Source organism: Siniperca chuatsi, linkage group LG6, assembly GCF_020085105.1.
Source record: "Siniperca chuatsi isolate FFG_IHB_CAS linkage group LG6, ASM2008510v1, whole genome shotgun sequence".
NCBI lineage: Eukaryota > Metazoa > Chordata > Actinopteri > Centrarchiformes > Sinipercidae > Siniperca > Siniperca chuatsi.
Window position 1 is genome coordinate 11,447,501 of NC_058047.1, and position 27,787 is coordinate 11,475,287.

Consider the following 27,787-nt stretch of genomic DNA (forward strand, 5'->3'; position numbering starts at 1 on the left):
TTTATTTTAGTGGTGTGCTTTGGGATTGTCTGTTGGTTAGTTGGTCCACAACATTGGTCCAGACTGAAATATCTCAACAACTGTTTGACAGACATTTATGGTCCTCAGAAGATGAATCTTACTGACTTGATCCTCTGACATTTTCTTTAGCACCACCATGAGATTTACATATTTGTTTTTTGTGAAATGTCTCAATTATTGGATGGATTGGCACAAAATTTGTTACAGACAATCATGTCTCCCTGAGAATGAGTTTTAATAACTTTGGTGATCGTCTGACTTTTCATCTAGTGCCATCATCAGGTCAAATTTTGTACTAGTCCAATAATTTTGTTCTCAACCAAACGCCTTCAAAACTAATGACCATCAGCCTCAGCTGCACTTCATGTTTAGTGCTGCTGTGCATGTTAGTAAATGTCAACATGCTAATACTATAAACTGAAATTCTGAATTTAATAACAAATAATACATGAACAAAACAAAAATATAAATTTCTCATGCAATAACTGCCAATATAGAAGGATTCAGTATTAAAACCAAGACCTGTATTTGAAGTTAAAAAGAGCGAATATCTTTGACAAATTATTCAAGAGCAGAAGCACATGACCTGAACAATTTCTACTGGCAGCATAGCAGTTGCCATTATTTGCAAATTATTTGTGTATAACTTTTCTTTCATTATAACACCAGTGACATGACTGCAAAGATCATAAACACATTTTGGACCTCAACTTTTAAATATCTTTACAAAAGGTGTTCCAGCCTGCTAGTGCTGCTGTAGACTCTTGGTCTAGTTAGCAGCTACATTAAGATCAAACTCAATGAAACTCAATATATTAAAATATAATCGCCCCATAAAACATTAACCTCCGATAAGAGATACACCAATTAAACCACCATAAAATATCAGCTTTACTGTACACAGTCTGACCCATCGTTGTTCTGTGTAAAATGAAACCTGAGGCAACAAAATGGCTCAGCAGCACGAATGTGAGAGCTGAACATGTCACAGGAAATGGCCACAAAAAACAATGACCTTAAAAAAAAGGTAGCTAGATTACTCATAACCAAAGAGGCTTCTGTGGTGTTTCAATCTACCTTGTTTAAAGCAGAACATGTTATGTTGCATTTTCCACCACACTTCACTTTAATTTCTCATTAAATTTAATTAATTTCATTTTAAGAACGTCATTCTGTTGTTTTACATGAGACAGTCAAAGTTTTGTCTCTCACCACAAGATTAAAATCATCTGTATTGACCACAGACAGCAGGCTAACATCTGATAAATGTGATGTGTGATGAAGAGAAAACAACGTACAGAAATGTACAGATACCACTGAATACCCCTCGCCTCACCCTCCCCTTCCAAGTGTGTAGGAGAAACTACGAAACTCATGAAAAATGTGAAAGGCCCTATCTAGAGCCAGTGTTTGGCTACTGTAGAAACATGGTGGTGCAACATGGCAGAGTCTGTGGAAGAGGGCCCACTCCCTCTGTAGATATAAAGGGCTTATTCTAAGGTAATGAAAATACAATGATTCTTACTTTCAGGTGATTATACACTAATGAAAACATACTTATGAATATTATATTAAATTTCTGCCATATTCTGCCAATAGATCCTATCCTAGGATAGCAGACGTTTCCTCTACTCATAGATTAAAAAATTACATATTATTTATACTTTTTCTTACTCACATTGATTTAAGTCACTGCATCTTCCGAGGTGGGCCGACTCGGTTGACTCTTTGTCAGCACTAGGCCTTGCGAGGTTCAGGGTGATATAAAACAGTAGATGGTGTTTTGAGCCTGAGCCATTTTCAACCCATGAATATAATATAAATTTGGTAAGAAATGTCAATATTAACACCAGCACTGATGTGTTTCATCACAGTACAGTCATATAATTTAGTTTACAGCTCAAAAACATGTTTAAGTGTGCAGTACCTCTCTTTAAGTTATGTCACGTGACTTTATAATATAAATTAATATTATACATTAATGTAACTTTTACTTATTTTAACCCAAATCAAGATCTTTTCCTAAACTTAACCAAGTAGTCTAATTTTGGTGCCTAAACCTAACCAAACTGCGACCGTTTCACAATGTTGTGTTTATTATTGTTACTATGACGACAAGGTCCGGCAGGCTTGTCGCTGGTACTCTCCAAAGGTCATATATGTTATTCCGCAGTTGCATAGGGACCACAGAAATGAGCATTAATATATATATAAAAAGTTATCTGGATAACAGCTAATTGTACTGAAAATATTGTAGACCTGCTAAACATTGAACTGAAGAAATGAAAACAGGCGTCATAAAGTGTCATTGCAGCAAGGCACCAGGTAAATGGAAATATACTCAGTCTTTATTGCTGAAATAGTTGCTAGGTATTTATGATGTAACTTCTTAGTATACAGCGTACTTAGCAGTAAATAAGTTAAATAAGTTATATGGGATTTACGAAACAATCTTCAAGGTCAAAGGAAACAGAGATTTCCATCCGACATTTATTATCTGTGCAGGTCACCTATAAAAGGTCGTCAATCTGACACAGTCCTGATACACAGACAGACAACCATTCACTCACCAGCCAGGCCTGGCCTTAAGCCTAAACCAATGCCACTAAGGAGCCTCTAATGAGCAAGGCATGGACCTCACCAGCCAGCCTAATCCAATGCCTCTAACCGGACCCACCTCCCTCCCTCCCTCCCTCCTCCTGGTTCTCCAGCAGAGTGCCAGAGGCATGAAAAAAGAAAAATAGGCCTCCAGAGAAAAGCACCGTTCATACTCAGGACTTGTTGCGCAACCTCGGGGGTTCCACACGGCTTACCACAGCAGGTTTTCCTGGTCGGCAACTCAGGTTCTCAACACACAGTGGCATGTGTTTGTGACTCACTGACTGATTGGCATCCGTGACCCGCCTTCAGAAGTGCCCCTAACCAGACTCCAGCAAGCTCCCTAGAACCAGGCCTGTTCCTCGGCCCCCATGCTTAACCCAATGCATTTGTTACAGTTGATTAAAATCTTGCTGGGAACCTGACAAGGTAAAAAGAAAAGAAGAGAAGCCCACCTAACAGTGAAGAAGACAGATTTGCACACACATTCACACACAGGCATTTTAGAGTCACCAGTTAACCTAACCTGCGTGTCTTTGGACTGTGGGAGGAAATCCACGCAGACACGGAGAGAACGTGCAAACGCCACACAGAAAGAAGAAGCCGGTTTGAACCTAGAAACTTTTTGCTGCTGGTGACAGTGTCACTGCACCACAGTACTGCTTTAATTTAATTCAATTTTTACTGTAATCCCCATCTTAAATTGTCAAATATTGGTACAGCTTTGGCTATGGGATCTGGGTGATTGTTGTTTTTTCCTTGTCAGTATTTCATTCCAGGAAGTTTTCAGATCATTTGGATTGAAGAAGAGGTACAAGTGTCTGTTATCAGTATAAAAGAAATTACATGTTGTCTTATGTGACCAAAGATGTAAATTAATAACCAATAACCTGTCGGCAGCTTTATTGGCCAGGTATGCGTACACACACAAGGAATTTTACTCTGTTTTTTTCGTCGATCTCAGTGTACATACACAGAAATAGAACAATAAAACAGCTAAAAACAAGGACAACAAGGTAAACAAACATTAAGCTATTATGCACAAGATATATATATATATATATATATATATATATATATATATATATATATATATATATATATATATATATATATATACATTCACCTGCTGCCTCTGGCCTGTCAGGAAGTTTATGATCCACTGACAGGTGGGGGCTGGGACAGTGAGCTGGGTGAATTTGGTGTGAAGGATGTCCGGGATGATGGTGTTGAACATCGAGCTGAAGTCCACAAACAGGATCCTTGCGTATGTCCCTGGAGAGTTGAGGTGTTGCAGGATGTAGTGCAGTCCCATGCTGACTGCATCATCCACTGACCTGTTTTTTAATCTATATAATAAATGTATTGTTTATACTGTCTTGGTAGTTATGACACTGCTGAACACACTCTTAACTGCATAATTCTTCAAACCTTTTATTCATTCATCTCTACCAATTCCTCATCCTTTAAAAACAAATATCCATTTCCTCATATGATCCTACAAGTATTTTGCCTCTGCAACAGCCAAATTTACTCTCCTAAGTTAAATTTTCTCATATGCAAAGTAATACACAGCTTGCGTCTGTCTTGTGGTCTCAAAATAAAAACGTGGCCTTATACTTTAAGAGACACTAGAGTGGGAATAAAAACTGCAGCCTTCCGGCTGGATTCAATCTGTGGTTTCCCATCTGTACTGTGACTCGTTGCCACCAGAGGGCAGTGTCAGCTGCAGTTTTGGCCAGCAAGGAAAGCAGCTCACAAACCTTTGAGTTGACCAATAAAGGCAGAGCTCACCAAATTACAAAATTCCCCCTTCAGATATACGTTACATAAAGAAAATGTATATTCAGGAAAATAGCTACAGTTATTGAATGTTAGCTTGAAACTGACATGACATGCAAATGTACTAAAAATGTTGTGTTTTGAATGCTGTTGCTCCCCATCAGAAAGGTTAGAGCAATGGTCCAGAGAGGTACAGAGGCTGAGCAGTTATCAATGGGATGTGGGAAAGTGGGTCTGCAGAAAGTTATATACTGTAGGTAGACACTATGTGTAATTAGGGAGAGATGTGTGAAAAAAAATGTCTATTGCAGTTTAAATAATCCTCTGTAGATATTTCACAGACTGCTTAAAATCGTTTGAAGTTCAAATCCGAAACTTGAAAATCATCACTCTGGCTGAGTCTGTGTATCCAATATGTCACAGTCTGAGGGTTTATAAGCAGACAGAACGTTTCTAGGCAATCTGGGGTGTATTTATTTCACAATGAAAGCTGCAGGGAACGGCAGGGAGTTATTATTGGGGTTTGAGCTTCCAGTGGATTGGCCTCCATCACAACTAGGTAGAGAGAGGAAAGCATCTGGGAAACGAAGACAGAAGAAGAGTGCAGCAGCATTAAGTATCAGTATTAACTCACAACCCAACTTGTGGTTGTTCTGCTAAATGACGGAGGAATTGGCTTCTAGCAGGAATGTAAGGGGTTTGAACACCTGGAAAAGTTTAGCCTGATTATCAAACTAAGCTACCATTTTGTTTTCACTTCATTTTCTAAATGAATCTCTGAAAAAATGAGATGTGGGCAGCGATTCAGAGGTGTGAAACCAAACTTTTAAATCCCCAGCAAAATGTAAATATGAAAGGGAAGGGCATGTATCATCTGCTAGTCAAGACTCAGTGTGTTAACTGTCCAGAATTGGATTGAAAGGCAACGGCTGTAACGGTCTTTATATTTTTATGCCTCATGGAATATGACTGTACTTTGTCAGCGTAAGCAAAAACATTAGTCACATTGTCACAAAGAGGAGGAAGTCCACTAATCAGTGCAGAGATCCAACAGAAGTATTTTGTGAGGCAGTCATATCACTATGATGCACACTGCAAAATGTTTGTTTTTTTCAGGTGGGGGCTTGTGGGCAAAGTTTTTTATTGTAGTTGTAGTGTGGAATATCAAGCTGGAACTTAATATTTAAAAGCCTTTGGCGTGAATTTGGAGTTGACATCACTGTTTTCACAGCAGACTGGTCAAACACAACTGTAACCCATAACATTGTTAAGTGCTGCATTGCATTGCATTAATTCCTGGGATGCAGATATCATTTATGTTATTGGTTCCACCTGTGCTTTTCCTGCTCTGACAAGTCAAAATGTCTGATTCAATTCAATTCACTTCAATTTTTTTAAGTTATCTCATTGCACTTTTCTTATAGAGCAGGTCTAGACCATACTCTTCATAATATTATTTACAGAGACCCAACAAATCCCACCATGAGCAAACATTTGGCGACAGTGGCAAGAAGTTTAGAGAGAGAGAGGTTTTGGGAAAGGGGGGTGGGAGTGGGAGAGAGGTTTTGCACAATGCAAATACCACCTGGAATTTTTTAAATAGTAGAAATGTAATAGTGTTAATATTAATAAATCAATAATAATAGGAATGACAGCTATAGGAAAAATAATGTCAGCATCAGTAACAGAGCCAATAACAACAACTGTAGTAGCAGTTGTTGAGCAGGAACACAGGGGCAGCAGGTGGCCCACAACCACAGATCCAGTCTCTGCCGCTCCAGAGCAGAAATATCTGCTGAAAGCGACAGAAGGAGAGAGAAGATGTTGAGTTAGTAACATGCAGTAATGGGACAAAAATGCATACAGATGGAGAGGGAGAGGATCTCAGCATCATGGGAAGTCTCCCGGCAGTCTAGGCCTACAGTATAGCAGCATAACTAAGGGATGGTTCAGGACTCACCTGAGCCAGCCCTAACTATAAGCTTTATCAAAGAGGAAAGTCTTAAGCCTACTGTTAAACTCCTAAATGTGGAGATGGTGTCTGCCTCCCGAACCCAAACTGGGACCTGATTCCACAGGAGAGGAGCTTGATAGCTGAAGGCTCTGGCTCCCATTACTTCTGGAGACTCTAAGAACCACAAGTAATCCTGCATCCTGGGAGCGCAGTGTTCTAGTCGGGTAATATGGTATTATGAGATCTTTAAGAAATGATGGTGCCTGACCATTAAGAGCTTTGTAGGTGAGGAGAAGGATTTTAAATTCTATTCTGGATTTTACAGGGAGCCAGTGCAGAGAAGCTAATATTGGAGAGATATGATCTCTTTTCTTAGTTCTTGTCAGTACACGTGCCGCAGCATTCTGGATCAACTGGATAGAATCGGTACAAGCACAGAACCTTGTGGAACTCTGTGACTAACTTTGGCGTGCACGAAGGGCTCACCGTTAACATATACAAACTGAGATCGATCTGATAGATAGGATTTAAACTAGCTTAGTGCAGCTCCTTTAATGGCAATTACATGTCTCTGTAACAGGATGTGATGATCAATGGTGTCGAATGCAGTACTAAGATCTAACAAGACAAGTACAGAGACAAGTCCACTGTCTGATGCAATTAAAAGGTCATTTGTAATTTTCACCAGTGCTGATAAAGAACTAAGAGTGCTCTGACACTTGCAAGGCTAGCAAGATTCATGTTAGCAAGATTTATTCAGACAGCAAAGCAACAAGTACAAGATGGACAAACTTTTATTACAGAAAAAGAGATTTTTGTATATTTCAAAGTTTTGTATATTTCAAACTGACACTACAGTGATCAATCAGTCATACTTTCATACTTCAGGTGTCCATGTGAGCTCTCTGAAGGTCAAATAAGAATATTTAGGGACAATGAGGGGGAAATTGGCTCTGAGCAAATTACATGAATTTTCCTCGCTGACTTCTGAAACCTTCCCATTTTTAGCTTCAGATCAGAGCTTGTTGCTCTTTCTGCTGATGTCAAGTGGAAAACAAGATCTATGTCAACCTCACACCTAGAAGTCGACAGCACTGCAGTATGTGATTATCAACACGCAAACAGGTGTTATTTCCAGAACACTCTGCTTCAACCCAAAAAGCTTTGAGGAAATGCGATTTGTTTCAACTGTTCATCTAATGATTTAGTATTAATATGTCAGCAAATGGCAGCAAATTAGCATGCATGCAACAATCTATTTATTTATCTTATTTGTTAGGGTACAAATATGTACAATATTAAAATAAATGCTACCGTTTGATGTATTGTACCAGAGTTAGCTTAAAGCAAATTTTCACCTGCAGTCCTTTGGCAGGTCACAATTAAAATGCAGCCACAGTGACAGAACAGCACTAAACAAACTAAACAAACAGGACACATAATACAAAATTACACACAGCAGTACACCACACAGGATGTCTGCAGCAAGTGTATGTTAGACAAATTAAAAGCAAGAATATTTGTATACAAAGCAAAGCCAATAAAATGCATAGTCAGTGGTTACAGAGTTGAGTAGCCTTTAGCAGACTTTTCAATTTGGCTTTAAAGCCACTGATAGAACTGCAACTCTTTATGGCATCTGGTATCTTCCTTTGGCAAATTGAGTTAATAATAATTATTATATTAATTATAATGAAGAAAAACATTTATAAATTAAACTCCTTATGTAATAATAGACAAAGAATCTGTACAGAATCGCCAGCCTTAAACGTATTTGGTTATTATTTATTGAGTAAAAAAGATGGATGTGTGTAACAGCTCAGTGAAACAGGTTGTGGACTCAAATGAGACAAAACAGGATTCGGCAACAGGCAGGTATTTAAACCAGGCAATCAAGTCCACAGGGGCAAAGCAGGCAGGAAGAAACAAAAAGGCTGAAATGAGTTGCACAACAGACCAGTGGTAGAAAGTAACTAAGTACATTTACTCAAGTACTGTCCATAAGTTAAACTTTTTATGCTACTTTATACTTCTATTCCACTACATTTCAGAGGCAAATATTGTACTTTTTACTTCACAACATTTATTTGACAGATATTGTTACTAGTTACTTCTCAGATTAAGATTTTACATAAAAAAAACATATGAGAAGCTTATAAAATACAAAGCATTGTTAAAGATTAAGTAGTGTCTATGTTCCACCAAGGAGACATTTCCCCTCACATGGTTTCATTTAAATTCTTGTTTTGGGTCCAAAGAATAAATAATCCAATCTTCTACAAAAAAGCCAATATTAGAGAAAAGTACAATAAAATATGAAAACATATTTGTGTATCAGAACTTTGTTTTTTCTTTTTTCCTCTTCTCTTAATCAACTCTGCATTTTCCTACTATGCACCTTGGGCATGGAATCTAAAATTAGACACATTTATATCCATGATGGAGGCATGCAGTTGTTTTTCTTGAGAGTCCACTGTGTTTAGCTGCTCTTCTGTTTTACTGTGGATTTTTGTATATCATGTTGGATATGTTGCTTTTTAATATGTTGAGCTTTTGTATGGCTGCTACCTTGGTCAGGTTTCTCGTGTAAAAGAGATTTTTGATCTCAATGGGATTTCCTGATAAAATAAAGGTAAAGAAATCTCACGACCCCTGGGATTTATCTGGTGACCCTTCGGAGGGGTCCAGGCTCCAAGCTAACTGTATATAAAGTAGTTAAAACTAGCTCCACCTCGAGCAGCTACACATCGATGCATCAGTATTAACAATCTAATAATGTCATGTAATAATATATCAGTCACAGGGGACATTTTACTGCTGAACAAGTACTTTTGCTTTTGATACTTACAGCTAATATTTCTATACTTTTACTTAAGTAGTAATATGAATGTAGGACTTTTACTTGTAACAGAGTATTAATACATTGTTGTATTGGTACTTTTACTTAAATAGAGGATCTGAATAATTCTTCCACTGCTGCCAGTGGTTCCCAACCTCGGGAACCACTGGCCCCGAAGATAAATGTGAGGGGTCACAAGATGATTACAGGGATAAAATAATAATTAAATGTATAAAAGGAAATAAATATACATTTTTGTTATACATATACAATTGGGTGTTTATTTTTAATAGTTGCTTTTTCTAATAAAATTTAGATTTCTTTCACCACTTCAGGCCTCTGAAAATTCTTCAAATAAAACAATGTGAGAAGGAAAACTCACTCTATAGTTGAACTGTTTGTCCATGTCTGCATTCATCATTTAAATGTTGCTGTTAGATCATGCAACAGCTCATAGCACAGTTATGGAAATGTTTGGTTTGTTTATGAGAAACCACACTACAGTAGAGGTGGGTGTTATGTTGTGCAAAGTGCAGACATATTATTTGCTCGTGATAGTGCAACTGGTAGCAGCAAACATGCACACTGACAAAAGACAATGAAGTCCAGTTTCACCTCAAAGAAGTGGGAGATAGCCGATAACAGATCACTTTAGTGATTATCTTCAGGGTTCCTGTCACTTAGTTGAGGCCTTTGCTCCTTAAAATACTGAGCAGATACATCAGATATTTCTGCAAAATAGAAATTAAAATACACCTTTCACTCAAAAAGAGATTTTTTGCTTATTATTACTTCACTTGGATGTTTGACCTTGACTAGAAGGCTGTTTTTAAGCCAATCATGGTCCAGTGCCACTTAAACAAGTCTGATGAGTCTGTATTTTTCAGTGAAGTAGGAGACATCTTGTGTGCAGCAGTTACACTTTTGAAATGAACAATATTTGTGTATTTATAGATTCTGAATTTTTCAGTAAAGCGAGAATGAGTCATTTAAAAAAACTTTTAACAAGGTAATTCAACTTTTTTTAGTGAAAAAGAAACATATGAGACAAAAAATATAATTGAAAGCAGAAGTATTTTCATATGTCTTGAAACATGTCTTGAGGGGATTTTTAATACTTCCACGCAGGGCCCCGAAAGGGAAGAAGGGCCCCTCAGTGTAACTCAGGAGCTGGACTCCCAGTTGTAGGGTAGGCTACTGTTTGTTCACATGGAGCATGAAAATAGTACAGAGTACCCAGTAGGCTATACTGTTATGGCAGCTTCATTATGTTTGGCCTCGAGTCCAAGAAACTCACCAGTATTTCCTTAGTACTACCAAGCCCCAGTTTGCTGTGTGTCAGTTAGTTTGTGGTATGTTGATTAAACACTTCATTTGTTGATGAATATGCATCAGGTATACAGTAGTTGTGCATGTTACCAAACAATTAAAAAATGACCACAAACTAACCTGGTCTGGGACCCTGCTTTGCCCATTTGGTAATCCAACCTGGTCTGTCATTACATAAGATCTTGTAACTGACATGACTTTTTGTTTCCATTGTCAAACGACTATAAAAAATAAAAAAAAATTAAAGGAAATGTATGACTTTTCTGGGGGTTTACCCTCTTACATGCCTACGCTGTGAGAGAAAATGGCTGGCCACTCATTTAGTTTGCTCTCTGTCTCTTTTTTCTTGTTTATCCAGTTTTATCATGAAATGAAACTTAACTGAAAAGTAAGGCAGATGAACCCGTACAAGCTACCACAAGCCACACTGCAACAGGGCTGACTTCAGCCTTTCAGGGGGCTCCATGCAAAATCAAAAGTACTAATTGTACAGATTTTGCTATGTTCATAGGTTTCATTGTCTTAAATGCTGAACTAGTGCCTGCACCTGGGACCCTGTATACAGCCTCCAGAGAGAAATGGTGGGGTTATATCCGATTTACCAGCCCCACCGATGTATTATAATTAGTGCTGCATGATTTTACAAACTGAAAGGTTTGGCAAGACCAGGTCAGGTTGGCAATACTTGTGCCACAAAGAACTGTGGTCTTTAAGCTTCAACTCAGCCAGTACGATTACGTGTGCCTGGTGAGCGGCTTTAACTCCCACACTGAAACCCTGGTACACATGCAAACAAAGGCAAGAGAGGGAATTTTATTCAGGACACCAACGATTTAACAAGCTGAGCATGCAGCTATACTTAACTTTTTTTGTACAACTATAATACACTGTGAAGCATGCAAAATGTATTTTTTATTTTAAACACTGCCTTGAAGATGCACGACTGCCATCAAAACAAAACATATTTACTGTTACTCACATGAGATTCATAGATCCAACATTGATGAACAAAAGACATTATTCACACACAAAAAATAAAGTTTACTGCTGCATTTAGACAGTCGTACCTAACATAATGTGCATTTCAACAAGAAACAGTTCAGTAGTATGTGAAATAATAACACCTGACAGTGCAAGAAACTTTACCAACAAGGTTTTCAGAAGAGAGAAACTTCAATCTGTGTTTGGTTTGTGCCATTGTGGCCGCCTAATTGAAAAAGCACATCATCATTTACTAGCTTGGTTGATTATTTAATAACCGACATCCGGGATGAATAAAAACACCTGATTGTGTTCCACTGGTGAACAGATATGTTGGGTGAGTTTAACTCTATATAATATATGGACAACACATTAATTATATCAATATGTGGCATTGAGAACATAAATCAATACTTTGTCTCACAAATCTATCAAAACATCAATAAGTACCTGCCAAAAGAGAACTTCAGAGGCCATGCAGTGATACCTGGCAGTGAGATAGTGTCAGATCTTTGTTGTACGTGTAAATTGGTGTGACAGTGTCAACTGTCACTATACAGTAAATGGAAAATCACACTTGTGACTTGTGAATATACAGTACTGTTGAGCTGATAACAGATCTCTAAACTACAAATAAAATCTCACCATTTACTAAGACTGCTTCATTTCACTAATGTGTCTCAGTTTTGTTTATTTTAACAAAAGAAAGGTGAGTCAAATCTGTGATAAACACAACAATGAAAAACAAGACATTGACAGAAAAGGTTAAAATTACTAAACCTGAAACCCAAAGGAAGCGTGTAAAGATATCACACCTCTTCACTGAACATAACAATATTAATAAAAAAAACAGAGATGTCACAGCACTTGAGTTCAGATTTAATCTGGAAAGGAAAGTTGAAGCAAAAACAGACGTACTTTACCTTTGGAAATAAATGTCTCTGTGTGAACTCTCTGATTGCTTGAATAAATATCTTATCTTGTCATCCCTCCACACCCTCAGAAATGTATTTATAAAATTTGAGACAATGTTAACTACAGGTACTTTAGCTGTACTGTGGCTTAAAGGATAAGGCTGGCCTTATTCTATAGTTTTGTTATTATCAACAAATCCCATGAAAAGACCAAAACCAACAATGTGTTAGTCCATCTCTCAATACTTTCTGACGTCCCTACCCTGTCTGTGGTACTCAGCCCCAAGCCCATTCGATCCTACTGAAGACATACATCTTTAAAAATGCCTCAAAAGTATATAGCTTCATTTTTAAAATATATGTTAAAAAGCCTCTGTAATTTACTAAAACAGCTGGGCACTGTTGTTTTTAGTAAATGTTACTCAAACAGGAATAAACAGTGTATCTTTGGGGGACTATTTTTTGTGGTGTATTATTACAGTGAGTATTTACAGCAGCAGGACAGTGAATGTGGTAATAAACTACAGTGCCCATGTTCTGGATCTGGATTGTTAGTTTTGAGCAAGAGCAAACAAAAAGCAAAACAAATCAAAAAGTTAGTTAGTTACTGTAACATTATGTGTGCTGGCTTGTGGTTTGCCACAGCAACTGTCAACATTTCAATCTCGAGACCACCAATAACCAAGTGACACCTAAATACTTACGACCCATGCAGAACAGTGACTCTTCCCCTCCAAACTCTTTAGCTTGCAAATTATAGCAAGGAGCCCACAGGCTGGGAGGATTCATCATTATTTTACAAAAAGTATTTATCACACTTACTAGAAATATATTTTTAGGTTATATAAGTCATCTTGCATACCTTTACTCAAACCAAGAAAGACCAGGTGGTTTACATTCAGCTATACATCACACTCGTCTCTTTTCTGGGAGATAACTGACAGCAGCGTACTCTGTATCATTTGGATTCATCTCCAAAACTGACAAAGGTCTTTTGGGAAAGTCCAGGACACTGTAGACCAGTGAGGGTGCAGGCACATTGTTGAATGCCTCAACTGTTGCCTACAAAGACAATCAGAGTCAAGCTGAAGAATTTCTGCAGATGTTTTAATCATTTACTTTGACATTTACATCTTTAAATATGGGCAAAAAGACAAGTGTGTTCTTACTTGTACTGTGTGATTAGAGGTTTGTTGTGGTGGTTGTTGTTGTTTGTCTGTATAAGAAGCAAAACAGGTGGAATATTGAGTCAGTCAGGCAATTCAAAGTTAGTTTAAGGGTAGGAAATCTGAATAGAGCTGAGTTGGAACGAGCAGGTGGCATCACAAAAGCAACATTTTAGCAATTCAACACATTTCATTTCTTTGTGAGAGTTACATGAGAATGACAAAGACCTCGGCTAATATCTTTGCCCACTAAACAATATCTGGCAACTTGTGATTTAGCTGGAGACGCTACACAAAGGTACTGGGTGAACAGATAAACTGTTAAAAAGTGTAGCTTCCCATAAAACCATAAATTGTTGTTTTTAATTAAACAAACAAGATATAATGTTTTAATTAGTCAGCTTTAGAGGTGCTGGATTTTTCAACTTTCGAAATAGCTAAGCTAGCTGTTTCCCCCCACTTCCAGTCTTCATGCTAGGCTAAGCTAATTGTGTCCTGACTCCAAGTCCATACTTAACATACAGACATGAGAGTTGAATCGATCTTCTTGTTTAACTCTTGGCAAAAATGCTTAAACCAGTAAGCGTATGAATACATTAATCAGTGCTCAGTTTAAAGGATTAACAGCCATAGCAGTGCAAATGCTGAACAATAAACAACAAATGTTTTTGTGTTGAATTGTTGTTCAGGTTTATCAAATAAAGTTTTCCTAAAACAAATAGTGGAAATAAGATATATTGAAGTAAAACCTATTAACTCTGTTATAGTTTGATTAAGTCTGACTTTAACATTGATTTTCTTTTAATTTTAGCTCTAATCGCCACCAGTAGTACAAGCTTTAAAGGAAACACAAGTAATATTGTTTATGATCTGGCAGTACAAAAAACCTAGACAAGATTCAGAAGAGTACAGTTTATCTCCACCATCTGCCAGCTTTCTGAGTTTATAGTTTGTAGTCGTGTTTGAGCAGAGATGTCTGTGGACAGCGGTTGGACCAAGTTAGCATGACAAGATAAAGGAGCGCACAGTCAGCAAAAGCCTGCATTTGTATACATGTACGGGAAAACATTAAGTGTGGCTTCTGAGGTCACGGGGGATGTCAAAATATTTCAAAGAGGCAATGTTCCTACTCAAAGTAGGCCAGAGGGGGTTGTCTCTGAAGTGAAAGTGCATTGGTAATAGTGAACAAAAAATGCAAGCAATTGTTTTCCACCCATCACTCTGTGATAGTAGGCACATTTACATTTGCATGCACTGAAGGAGGAGTTCTTTTCAAAAGCTGTGAATCATCACATGTATCAAAAGGATGTGAAACTGCAATCTGGTTTGCATTTTTGAGCATCTAACCACACAATTGCAAATTTTTTCCATAGAATAACAATTATTCTTCTCACCTTCACTTTGTTTGCTTGAAAAATGTCGAAAATACTACTGACTACAGCCCTAAAGAGAAATTTTAACACTGGGCTGAATATGGGGTTAAATGGATTCCAGTGAAACGTTTCCTGGTGCATCAGGTCAAACATTAACATTAGATTTTAGATTTTAATAATTCAGTTGACACTTCTGTGCAGACCGAGTACCACATGGAAATAAACAAGGGTCAGTGTAAGTCAGTGTTTTGAGTCAGAACCTGACAACAGACAACATAACATCCCTGAGAACCCTGAATTATCAGTTATGGCTGTCAAGTAAAACAAATACAGAGAAGAAGAATATTTTTGGACCTTAAGTTTCCCTACCTTTGGTTCTCACGAGACACCAGATCAACCAAGGGACTATTGCAGCCAACAGTACGACAGGTGAAACCACAAGGACGGTGATGACATGAGAGGAACTGGTCGTTTTCGGTGTTGTGGTGATATTCAGCATTGGAGGAACTGTAGGAGTTAAAAGGAAATTATGAAAATATGATTATTTTTTTCTCTCCAACAAAGTGGTGCCATGGCAAGAATTGTTCAAAAGATACTGAATAACTCTATATCCACAATGGAAACTCTATTGTTTGACTATATTTTTCCTGTACAATTAGACTAATACAGTATAATCATATTTTTTAATCGAATACTAAGTAGACAGTAAAGATAAGACACATACACTATCACTCTTTTGACAGACCACCTTGGCAGCAGGCAGAAGAGCCTTTAACCATCATGGACACTAATACAGTGGAGTGCCAAATACCATCTCTGATGTGAACCAAAGATAGGGTGTAGCAGCTCATCATTCTATATTTTTCTTATTGTCAACAATTTCCATGAAAAGACAAAAACTAGTCTGTCCCTACCTATTTTCTGACTTCCCTTTGGAAGGCCATTCCTTCCTTCTTAAGATGTAAATCTTTTTAAATGGTCACAAAAATATGTATTGAAAAAACCTCTATGGATGGCAATATCGGTCTGTTGGTTGGTCAGTCCACCAATTTGGTCCAGACTGAAATATCTCAACAACTTTTGGATGTATTGCCATGAAATACAGATATTCATGTTGCCAAGAGGATGAATCTTACTGACTTTGGTGATCCCCTTTCATCTAGCGCCATCATCAGATCAAAAATTTTATTTGTCCAATACTTTGGTTTAGGACCAAACACCTGCAAAGCTAAAGAAATTCCCATCAGCCTCAGCTGTACTTTGTGTTTAGTGCTAAGTAGCAAATTTTAGCATGCTAAAACACTAAACTAAGATAGTGAACATGGTAAACAGCATGTTAGCATTGTCATTGTGAGCATGTTAGAATGGTTATGTTAGCATTTAGGTCAAAGCACTCCTGTACAAAAGTACAGCCTCACAAAGCCACTAGCATGGCTGTAGACTAGCATGGCAAATGTTGCTCAAACAGGAGTAAACAGTTCATTTGTTGGAGACTATTTGAAGCCATTATTTTAGTCACTAGTGAGTATTTACAGCAACAGGATGTTGTATGCAGGATTGACTTAAACTATAGTTACCACCACTAGGGTTGATCAATATGATATGAGACAATATAAATTTTTCTACCCTCGGAAATCTTGCCATACAGTTTGTGGTATCTATCCTTTTAATATTTGTGGTTGTATTAGACCTTTGTGGTCAGTACTGGAAATCCATGCGCAGGACTGCTTTATGGCAATATTGTTTTTGTTTAGATTATTTAATTTGCTGCATTAGCAATAAACATACTGTCTAATAATGTTATCCATAAACAGTTTCTCAATAGAAACTTTACTGGGGGCTCAGGAGGTAGAACAGGTTATCCATTGATCGCATGGTTGGTGTTTCAATCTCCAGCTCATACTGTCCATATGTTGAATGTCCTTGCAAGGCAGCTCCATCACCATCGGTGTGTGTGTGTGTGTGTGTGTGTGTGTGTGTGTGTGTGTGTGTGTGTGTGTGTGTGTACGTGAATAGGTGAATGTGAGGCCTACTCATTCACCCATTCTGTCATTCATGCCTGTTGTGAAGGGCCTACTCTCTCTGTTTGCATAGGAAGTGAAGATGCTGGGTGATGGTTAACTGTATGAACCGCAGTAAAGTGAGTACATTGTTCATCTGAAAAAGTTTTTAAAAAAATCACCTGAATAAATCAGCTAAATTTAGTTAATAACATTTCATTTTTAATGTGTGTGTATATATATATATATTTATATATATATATATATATTTTATACTGGCCATAATAAAAATTAGATGTCTTAATGGTACCAAAAGGTTAGTCTTCTTATGCTGCACAATCCACAGACTGACTAAGTGTCCTCCTTTAATATTGATCTATATTGGTGTCATTTCCTGGAAGTGTAGCCTACAATCATAGAGTCTGACCCTACCTGTGCTGCTTCTGTTCTCCTCTCGGACGATCAGCTCTACCTTATTACTTTCTTCGAGGAATCCTGAGTCCATGAACACACTGGCCCAGTAACGTCCACTGTCATTTAGCTTGAGATTTGTAATGTGGTAAAATACAGTAGTATTTTTAGGGTGAAAGTTGAAAACGCCTCCTCCTTTGCCTTGTGGATACTCAGCAATCTTTCTCTGGCCTGTTGTATAAACTGCAAAATGACTGTTTTTTGTGATGCTGACATTAAATGTAAATTGAAGGGTGATGTTGGAGCTGAGGATCCCAGTGACCTCAGCTCGGCTGGGGCCTGTATGGAGACAAAACAAGAGAAGTGTATGAGTAAGAGGATGCAATGATAACTCTATAAAAGCAAAATGCAGTAACTACAAACAGTGTTAAAAATCAAGCTAAACCACAGTAACTGCACTCTGGCTGTATAATTACTGCTCTCTGACTTTGTTTTTCTGCCCAGGTTGCAGTAACTACACTCTTTGTTCATCTGTGGGCTCTACAACCCCTCATTGCACTTACTGCATACCTACCACAGAGAACAGCCAACTTTATTTCAAGTGAAAGCTGACAGAATGCATTTTGTTGGTCAATTTTCCCCTTGACGAGTATCCAAAGGCAAGGTGCAGTATCTGCATTTTTAGATATTACAGCCTAAAAAAGCACAAGATTAAGGCATCACAATCTTACTGTTTGTTCACAATTTATTGTCTGGCCTAAACTCTAAACGCTTCACTGTGTGTCATAGTGTGTTTTCACTGCATGTGAGGACATAAATATGTCATGGATGTCAGTATGTGCTGTTTTATTTGTTAGTATGTCTATAAAACAAACTCCTGACTCACATATCACAACTATTGCTGTGTTTAACTGTGTTAAAGTACCACTCAAACTAACCATGTATCCCACTACTTTATTTTTTTGCACTGTGTTTCAAACAAAGTCAATTTATTTGAATTACCTGATTTCACATACAAGGTCTCAGTGAGCTTTAATGGAAATATTTTAAGATTAAAAAAGTTGCCTCAAGGCCACGCTCTTATAATCTCAAACACATGCAAGCATCAAGTTTAATGAGCAAGATGTCAGGCTACGATTTAGTGTCCATGACATTTATTAAGCACACTGTCCCCATTTTAATGTCCTTTTGCAGTGGCAAAACAACCAGAGGCACCAAAGCCAAACTAAGAACACATCACCTCAGAAACATAGTAACTGGAGGATAAAACTGTGGCACAACACCATAACTGTGTAGAACTCCTAAATACCATTCAATACAGGTAATTCCTTAATTGCAGTGGGGGCACTGAGGTATCATTAGCGGCATAATAACATATGTCATAAAGGCAATATAATTCTAACAGAACAAAGAAGAAATGCAAAAAACAAGTTAAAAGAAGCAGTAAAAAATTAACCTCTAGCAGGTGCAAACCCACAAAACCTCAGAAATCAGTGTAAAATAACAACCACCAAAAGAAGACAGCTTACCATTGAATACCATGTGAGCTGCGACGATCAAAACTAACGCGAGAGGCTTTGTGACGATGTTGTCAACCATGTTAGAAGAACTGTGTTGCTTGCAGGCCTGGCGAGATGGCCTTTTAGTCTTTGATCGTATAGATTTTTATGAGCTGCCTTTGTGTGTTGAATCCTCTGGTTTGATATTTCCACTAAAGTAGCAGTTAGTATGCCTGAGAGGAGGAAACTGTAGACAGGAACTTGTACGAACACCGATTTATCTACCTACAGCATCACAAGCACCTCCTGTAACGGAAGACTTCAAAGAGGTTCATGGACATGTGGTGCAGTCTGTGAGGAACTCAGCTGAAGAGGCTGTCACTCGATGTGTGTAAATTCAGAAAGAGCCAATAGTTTCCTTCCTATTTTAAGGGACATTTTGCAGAAATTTTACACACAGAAAACAGTCTCAAAACTCACCGTACAGTGGACTTGGGATTGAGTTTTTTGCCCATTAAACCCTTGTAAACAGTGTTTGGCAAGAAATTGTTTGCCTATAAGTTAGTGAAGCAAGAGTTTAAAGTGCTCCTTAACCAATAGACTGTTGTTTACTTATACAGTCAATGGCTGTACGCTGTTTTTTCTTAGGAGGTTTCACATGAAAAAAAAAAATCCCCAGAATGTTCCACGATATGTAAATAGTTTGGGTTTTGTCTGCAGAGTTTATGAGACATCACTCAGTCTCTGAGATTTTTTGGTGACACCCCAATGCCCTTCTAGTGGTTAAAACATTTTAGTGCCTTCTAGGGTGCCTTTCCAGTGGAGAAAATGTGATAAAGTGGGTACATATTGGGTGCCCTACATGCTAGAAAATTAGCAGTATTTAATTAGTTAGTTAGATTTATTAAACTATTAAATAAACTAACTGAGTCACATAAAAAAAATAAATTCATCTTAACCATGGTTTGGAACTGTTTCACCATAAATGCATCACAACTTTCTGCGCACTGGTGCCCCACCGCATGCAGCTGGTGCCCTTTTTAAAAATTTTTTCCACCCCTGCCCCTCAGACAGCCCGAGTCCGCCACTAGAGGACGCTGTTTACCATTAGCATACAGTGCTAAAGCTCTAAAAACTTTAACCAGCAGTTCCAGCAGGTCGCTCCTTCAACATGTTATCAGTAAAATCTTTTCTGTATTTGTTTACAATCAGATTTTTAACAGATTTTTGAATTGTTGATTCTTATATTGTTTTTTTAACCTAAATATAAGCTACTTTGTTTCAACCTCACCTTTTTTTTTTTTTACAAAATAAATAAATAATCAGCATAAAGTTTAATATTAAGTTAATATTACCTACACATATTGCTATGCTAATGTATACATCAGTAAAAAAATCAGCTACACATACTCACTCACGCACATGCATGGGCAACACTTTAACCACAGCAAAGGAAGTTGGGGGCTTTGAAGTCACAATTTTATGACTTTGAGACAAAACACTGTCAGCATGTATCTCGGGGGGATTTTGTTGCTTGGATGTTTGGTTTCAGTGGTTTATTTGGAGTGGAGTTGGTCATTTCCTTCCTTCAGTCTTCCCACAGTATCACCACTGCAAACTCAGTGTGACTGCAGAGGAAGACCCTGTGGCTTAAACCACAGGGTTTTCTAAAGTTGATGAATCAGCTGTAAGGGGCACAAACTTGTAGGTGATGTAATGCACCTTCTGTCAATCACAGCCATGTTGGAGGGCTTCAGCTCTTGGGCAAAATCTGTAAACAGCTGGATGTGTTTTCAAATGAAGTTTTTCTAAAAATTAAATTAAGTGACAAATAATTTGACAAATCTCCCCGTGGTCACTTACTTAACCTGAAACCAGGCCCGTAGCTACAATTGAGGACACCGAGGTCATATCCTCTGTATTTTTTCTGGGTCTTTTTACATATATATATATATATATATATATATATATATATATATATATATATATATATATATATATATATATGTTAAAGTAAAGTAACAAATTGCTAAAACTACTTAGTTGTATGGTGTGTTGTGAACAAAAGTTGGTATCATCTCCCCAGGAGAGCTGAACTTGTTACATTATGTGACATACCTGTTGTCACAAGCTGCTCCTCACTTCCCCTTGGCCCCTGTCTCCAACACCTGCTCCATAGGTTATGTCTTTCTTTGTTTCATGTTGTTCATTAATTGTTCCGTTTTATTTTAAAATACTCACATCTCCTCTCATTTCAGATACTTCTTGCCCTTGTGTTTCCCACCTGTGTGATTGTCTGCCCCGCCCTGATTAGTTTCTCATTATCCTTCCCTAGTGTTTAGTTTGTGTGTTCTCTTCTTTTAGGGCTAGTTCGTCTTTCTCCCTGTGTCAATCGTTCCAGCCATTCCTAGTGTTTTGGACCTTTACTTTGTTTTCCTGAACCTTGCCTGTTTTGTGGACTTTGGATTATCTGCCTGCCCCCTGGATTTGTTTGCCTCCCTTGGTTTTGACCTTTGCGTGCCTCATCATCCCTGCACCAGCTCTGCCTCAAGTTGTCTGCATCTGGGTCCTATTCCTCGTGTTCCTGGTTACCCTGCTTGCATAACTGTGACACATGTAGCAAGTTGTGCACATACAGTACGGTCCTGTCATTCATAAATCCACTTCTCCATAAAAGGACCAATGCTTCTAGGAGATAGCTTCTTCTTACTTTGAAGTTGCTACGTGCCTGTTTGACTTAGTTTAGTAGTGGATTCCCACATTGTGATGCTTTGGAAATATCTGTTTAAATTAATCAAGCAATTTGTGTGAGTTTTAATTGATGAGTTGTTAGGGTTTTGTTTATTTCTTTTCTTTTCTTTGGCACTAATATTTTGTCCTGCTCCCCCAATTTGTTTGGTACGGTTAAACAGTAATCACAAATCTCCGCATGCTTCTGATTTGTTAACTCATTTGATTAATCTCTTGTTCTTACCAGTTTGATGTGTTATTGTCTCTCAAGCCCATTTTGGGGGATATAACATTGGGGAAAAACTTGTCTAAAAACTCAATTTAACTACCTTATTTGCTGCAATAGGGCTTGCACCCCCTTTTAAAGCTGAATTTAGACATTTGTGACACAAATTCAATCAATAAATCATAGAAAGCATCAAACTTAAAGCTGTAAAAGTATAAACATGATCCAAATGGAGGTCAAAGTGTAGTCTACCTGTGTTTTGTTTTGCTACAGATTAGATTCCTACATCCATCAACATGTATTCATTAGGGGCCAATATGTCCAATCAGAGTGCTCATGTTTCTGTCTGCTCACATTATATTTAATTTGGAATGTACATTTCTGACAAGAGATACCAAATACTGTAGCTTTAGATACTGATGTGATTATTCTGCTGCCATTATTGTATTTCTGCGCCATCTTGTGGACTGAATAGTATGATGCAAAGCCCCAAGCACACCTCCCTTTTTTCTCTCTCACGCTCACAGAGTCATGCAGAAACATACAAACACACATGCTCACACTTATTGCCACCCGCTTCCCGTGTGATGTTATTTCCTCATTTCCTGCATCACAGCTTAGTGAAACTCTTTTGTGCATCTCTTACATCATGTTATGTGCTGCTGTCACTTCTGTTTCTATTATCCTCTGTTATATTCCTTGAGTTTCATTACTGTGATGAATGTGTTTCTCTTGTTGCTGCTCAATTTACAATTATAAAAATTATTTTGCTTGTCATACATTTTACATACATTTGCTCTTGAGCTGTTATTATCCTTTGTTTAGCATAAACTATTTGCATACTGTGGTCTGGTTAGCATTAATAAGCTGATGTGTCCATGAGTTATTAATCATGTCCGTAGTGTGAATTATAGTTGTACAGTCTCCTATTTTTCTCTCTTCCCATGCAGCAACACTGGCTGAAACAATGCCTCACCTCACGTTTCTCAGGTTTTGGTGCACAGTGATTCCTGAGTCCGCTTGCTTGTTATTGAAGCCTTCAGTATCTGTGGGTGAGATTTTGGATGTGTGCATGCCTCAATCTGCAAGCTACGCTTGCCCAGAAAGCCCTATTCTGAGTTTCTGTGAAAACGTGTTTTAAAAAGGAACTGTACACTAAATAATTTTTTGTGCTGTACACATAATTTTACGGTGGTGTTCTGTACAGTTTCTACAATAGTGTAACACAATTTACTCTGTATTTTTAAATGGGTGGTTCAGCAGAGAAGACAAAACAAAACATTATGTGATGTTGAAAACAGTCCAGTTCACTGGAGGTGGATTAAAGCAAATCCAACCCAAAATCTGACTTGGCTACTATTTGCTGAGGGACATTTGTTGAAACAGCATTTAGCAAAGCTTCATCTCACAGAGCAGAGATGGGAGGAAGCACACAGACAGGGAAGGGAAGAGCAGGAAAGCCCTTATTGCCATGGTAACTGAGAAACCGACTCTCCTATGAAATGCTGCTCTAACAAAACAATTACCAAGCAACTGGGAATGGGAACCCCACCACCACTATACACCACCTGCCACTCGCTGCCTACCACCGAACCCCCCCCACACACACACACACACACACACACACCAGGCTCTTTTTCTGCTCATTAGGTTCAACAGGTGGGTTCAGACACAAAGGCAAAGCCATCTCACAATTTTCATTTTTCATTTATTTTCTAGCAACATTGTGCTTGAGACAGATGCCATTTATTGTTGGTTGTATAGATGATTGATCATTCTCTCAAGGCATCAACTGGAAATACAAGGCAGCTGTTAGCCCAACAATAGTAGGTTCATACCTTTCCAGACAAGTTAGCGAACATAGTGGAGCATTAAGTAGCTAAAGAGGCAGATATTTCCCTCAGGAGTTGAGACCAAAACAGAGCTAAAAAGAGTGAATAATGGACTTACATTCACCGGGTGGACAGAAGTACAACTCCAAATGAATGATAATGTTGCTCTGTAACTGCAGGATGTGGAAATTAGCGACTGTTTGCTAACACGTTTGCCATATCAACCTAAAAGGTGATGATATGTCAATGTTGCATTCACAATACAAATACATTTTACAAAAATCCAAATAACCCCAACTCTTCAGTGTTTTCTCCAAGATGTATTCTTTCAGGAGGCAAAACCCTCCTCTAAAGAAAATGTAGAGCGTCATAGGACACAAAAATCAATAATAAGAATACAATGGCATGGAATGTAAAAGTTACAATATTGTACAAGAGGCAGTTAAGGATTTAAAGATTCCCACAGTAAACAAGCAGCACACTGGTCAATCCAAGAAGTAGGCTAATTACACTGGATCATGTCAATCATGCTGGAGGAAGACAACCCTGACTCTCTCTCTCTCATTTCAGTTCACTTCACCTGGGCTTTATTGGCATGGGAAACAGATGTTAGCATTGCCAAAGCATGTGTGAATAAAAACATAAACAGAAAGAAATGTGGTATTAGAATATATTATATACAGATAAGTAAGATAATATAGTAATAATAATAATAATAATAATAATAATAATAATAATAATAATAATAATAACTATTGACTTAAGAGCCCAAGTTAAAAATACAAATATCAGTGAAAACTACATAAACTTTTTTTTTTTATGAATGTGTGTGTCAAGGTCATTCACTGTCCCTCAGGTTGCGGCATGTTGATACATATTGGGCAGCGAGATATGCCCTGTCACTTTCTCCTAGGAGTATTATTAATTTTGAGATGTCATTTAGCTCTGTGAAATCAAAGAATACAGAGTTGAACTTGTTAAAGTAAATGTTCCTTATTTCATTGAATATCAACCTTTTCTACTATGTCCAGCTGTTGCTGTAGTCCTTGTTCAGTAGGAGACAGTAGAACAAGGTCATCCACGTAAAACAGAGACTTTACCTCTGTATTTAGAAGGAGAGGCCCGGAGCAGCACCTTGATCCAACTGTACAGCAAGCTAATTTATATACACATTAAATAAGGATGGGCTCAAGTTGCAGCCCTGACAAACACCTCTTCTCTGGGTGAAGAATTAATTTAGTTTGTTCTCCATTTTTTACAGCATCTATTTTCCAAATACACTGATTTAACCAGATCATACATTTTGCTCCCTATACCACAATGTAATAGTCTGTAATAGAGCCCTTCATGCCAAATAGAGTCGAAAGCTTTCTTGAGGTCAATAAAACAAGTGAATATCTTACCATTTTTAGTTTGGTTTACATGTTTGTTAATTAAAGTGTGAAGGGTATATACATGGTCAGTGGTGCGGTGTTTTGAGAGAAAGCCAATTTGATTTTTTCTCAAGATGGAGTGCTCTTCAAGGAAATCTAGTATTCTTTTATTTAGAATACTACAGAATAGTTTACCTAGACAACTGCTGACACAGATGCCACGGTAGTTACCAGGGTCTGATTTGTCCCCACTCTTATGAATGGGGGAAATGAGCCCTTTGCACCAGATGTCGGGAAAACATCCTGACTGTAGTACGATATTGAGCAACTTCAACACTGCACCCTGCATCTCTGGGGTGCTGCTTTTGAGCATTTAGGTTTTAATGCTGTCCGGACCACAAGATTTTCTTGGCTGGAGAGACTTTATCCCATGTGGTCAATTCTTCCCAAGTAATTGGGAAATCAAGGGGGTTTTGGTTGTCTTTAATTGTTTCTTCTAATGTTTGGAGTTTTTCTTTTATAATACATTGATCTGAATTAATTAGATTTATTGGTATGTCTCTGTACAGATTTACAAAATGTGCTCTCCAGACATCACCATTTTGGATGGGTAGTGCTTGTTGCTTTGTGTTGAAGTTGTTCCACACATCCCAGAATTGATTTTGATTAATGCCGTTTTCAGTATCTTCAAGTTTCTTGTGGGTATAATTTTATTTTTTGGTCCTTATTGTTCGTTTATATTAGTTTAAAATGTTATTGTACCTAGTGCGTAAGGCTATGTTGTTTGGATACAGAGCTTTTTCATTTGCTATTTTTCTCAAGTCTTTTCTGATGGTCTTGCATTCTTGATCAAACCATTTGTTGGCATCTTGCTTTAGGTTAGCTTTAATAGCTGCCTTATGAAATATCATATTGATATCATCAATAGCCTTTTTTACACCATCTCTGGTAGGGACATTGATGTTGGTTATATACTGATACGTCATTCATCAGATCAGGTGAGTTCAAGGCCATGATGAATTTGTCTTCACTGTCTTGGGCCCATCTGTAAGTAGGATTTAATTTATACAGCTTACTCAGTTCCCTTTTTGTAACCTGAGAGTTTAAAGAACACATTCATTTTGTTGTGGTCTCAAAGGGGGATTGCTGTCTGACAGTGAATGCACTGATAGTAGAGGGGTCCATGACAGTGATTGCATAGCCTATACACTAGTCCCAAGAGCTGAGGAGTATGTGAATCTCCCTAAAGAGTCTCCTCTGAACCTACCATTAACTATGTACAGGCCTCTCTCTCTCTCTCTGTCTCTCTCTCTCTCTCTCTCTCTCTCTCTCTCTCTCTCTCTCTCTCTGTGTGTTGATCATTGTTGCTGTACTCGGGTCAAGCTCTTTTCCTAGCAACCAGGCAAACCATCACCAGCTCCCTAGCAACCAGGAAGAAACTGGTGTCATCGCTGTTACCGGTTGCCGTTGGAGATGCAGGCATCCCACAGAAACACAAACACATACACAGACATGTTTGTTTCACTATCCCTGTGGGGGACAGTCATTGACATAATGCTTTCCCTAGCCCCTTACCCTAACCTTAACCATCACAACTAAATGCCTAACCTTAACCCTTACCCTAATCCTAACCTTAACCTAACTGTAACCTGTACCCTAATACTAAGTCTTAACCCTCAAAAAGCAGTCTCTACCCATGGGGACCTAAATCTTTGTCCCCACTGTGACACAAGTCCCTGTGGGTTAGTGTGCATTCAGGTTAAAGTTCACACCGGGATATAAAAACATGAAACACACACACATACACACACACACACACACACACACATAAACAGAGCCTATAGATTGGATGCTCACAAATTGACTTTCAAGTATGCAATTATTGGATATCACACACACGCACCTGCAGTACAAGAGAATTGACTTTGAAGCATGCACTTGCAAACAAACATCTACCAACACACTCTCAAACACACTCCTACACATTATTGGGAAATCTACTTTCAACCATGCTGAAAAAAAGCACACCTCATGTCCGCAGGAGCGCGCACAGACTCGAGGAGCCCCGAATAAAGTACAGATGCAAATGTGATTTAATTATACATGCACTGCGGCTGCAGGCACGTAGGCCTACACACACTCCTTGACTCCTTGGGGAAATTGACTCTGTGAATGCAATTAATGGCTTCCAACATCACAGTCAGAAAATAAAGACTTGCAGGGCAGAGCCTCCACACACACACACACACACACACTTACAGCGCGCTGCAAAGAGTGAGAAACGCATCCCGTGTGGCAGCTGTCACGGTTTCCAGCGAAGGTATTCCCCAGCCTCGTCACTACCAGCAGCCTGCCAGTGTTCACGACTCTGCTTAATTTTGTTTCAGTGCACAGAGAGAAAGATTGGATTCGTATGAAGCAGACATATAGCGAACACTTTTATTTTGGCGTCGCGTCATTGTGGTATTACGCGGATAAACATCTGGAAAAAGAGGCAGCATGACAGAAACACATAGGAGACATACAATAGGCCTATATGATGAGGAAATTATGTTATATGAATTGGCCAAACCCCAGTGTTCCCCTTCCTCTTCTTTTTTAAACGAAAACCGGAAACATCAGGTTTGAGAATTACATCTAAGCCCCAATCCCAAGTTTTCCTCCGTCCTCACCCAACCTCCCTCTGTAGACTGTCACACACCGCCCAAAGTGATTTAGCCATCCCCCTCCGATAGACTCCCCCTTCCTCCCTTCCCACC

General features: G+C 38.3%; 2 protein-coding genes across 5 annotated transcripts in view; one reads left to right on the forward strand and one right to left on the reverse strand.

Moving 5' to 3' along the window:
- Nucleotides 1-434, forward strand: part of il12rb1 (interleukin 12 receptor subunit beta 1) — a 19,125-nt gene extending 18,691 nt beyond the window's left edge. For all 3 annotated transcript variants that reach the window (XM_044200573.1, XM_044200571.1, XM_044200572.1), the window contains one exon: nt 1-434. This exon is cut by the window's left edge and continues 754 nt beyond it. The gene's annotated coding sequence lies outside the window, so the exon portion shown is untranslated.
- Nucleotides 435-11,321: 10,887 nt separating this feature from the next.
- LOC122878163 lies at nt 11,322-27,679 on the reverse strand. Of its 2 annotated transcripts, none has more exons than XM_044200583.1 (5): nt 27,288-27,679; nt 17,390-17,707; nt 15,327-15,464; nt 13,588-13,634; nt 11,322-13,480 (listed from the first exon to the last, which is right to left on the reverse strand). In XM_044200583.1, exons 1-5 carry the CDS (start codon nt 27,313-27,315, stop codon nt 13,328-13,330), a joined length of 684 nt encoding a protein of 227 aa, XP_044056518.1. In that variant the 5' UTR covers nt 27,316-27,679; the 3' UTR covers nt 11,322-13,327. The 2 variants fall into 2 exon arrangements, with proteins under 2 accessions (XP_044056518.1, XP_044056517.1); XM_044200582.1 differs by lacking the exon at nt 27,288-27,679 and adding an exon at nt 18,898-19,180.
- Between the last annotated feature and the right edge of the window lie 108 nt (nt 27,680-27,787).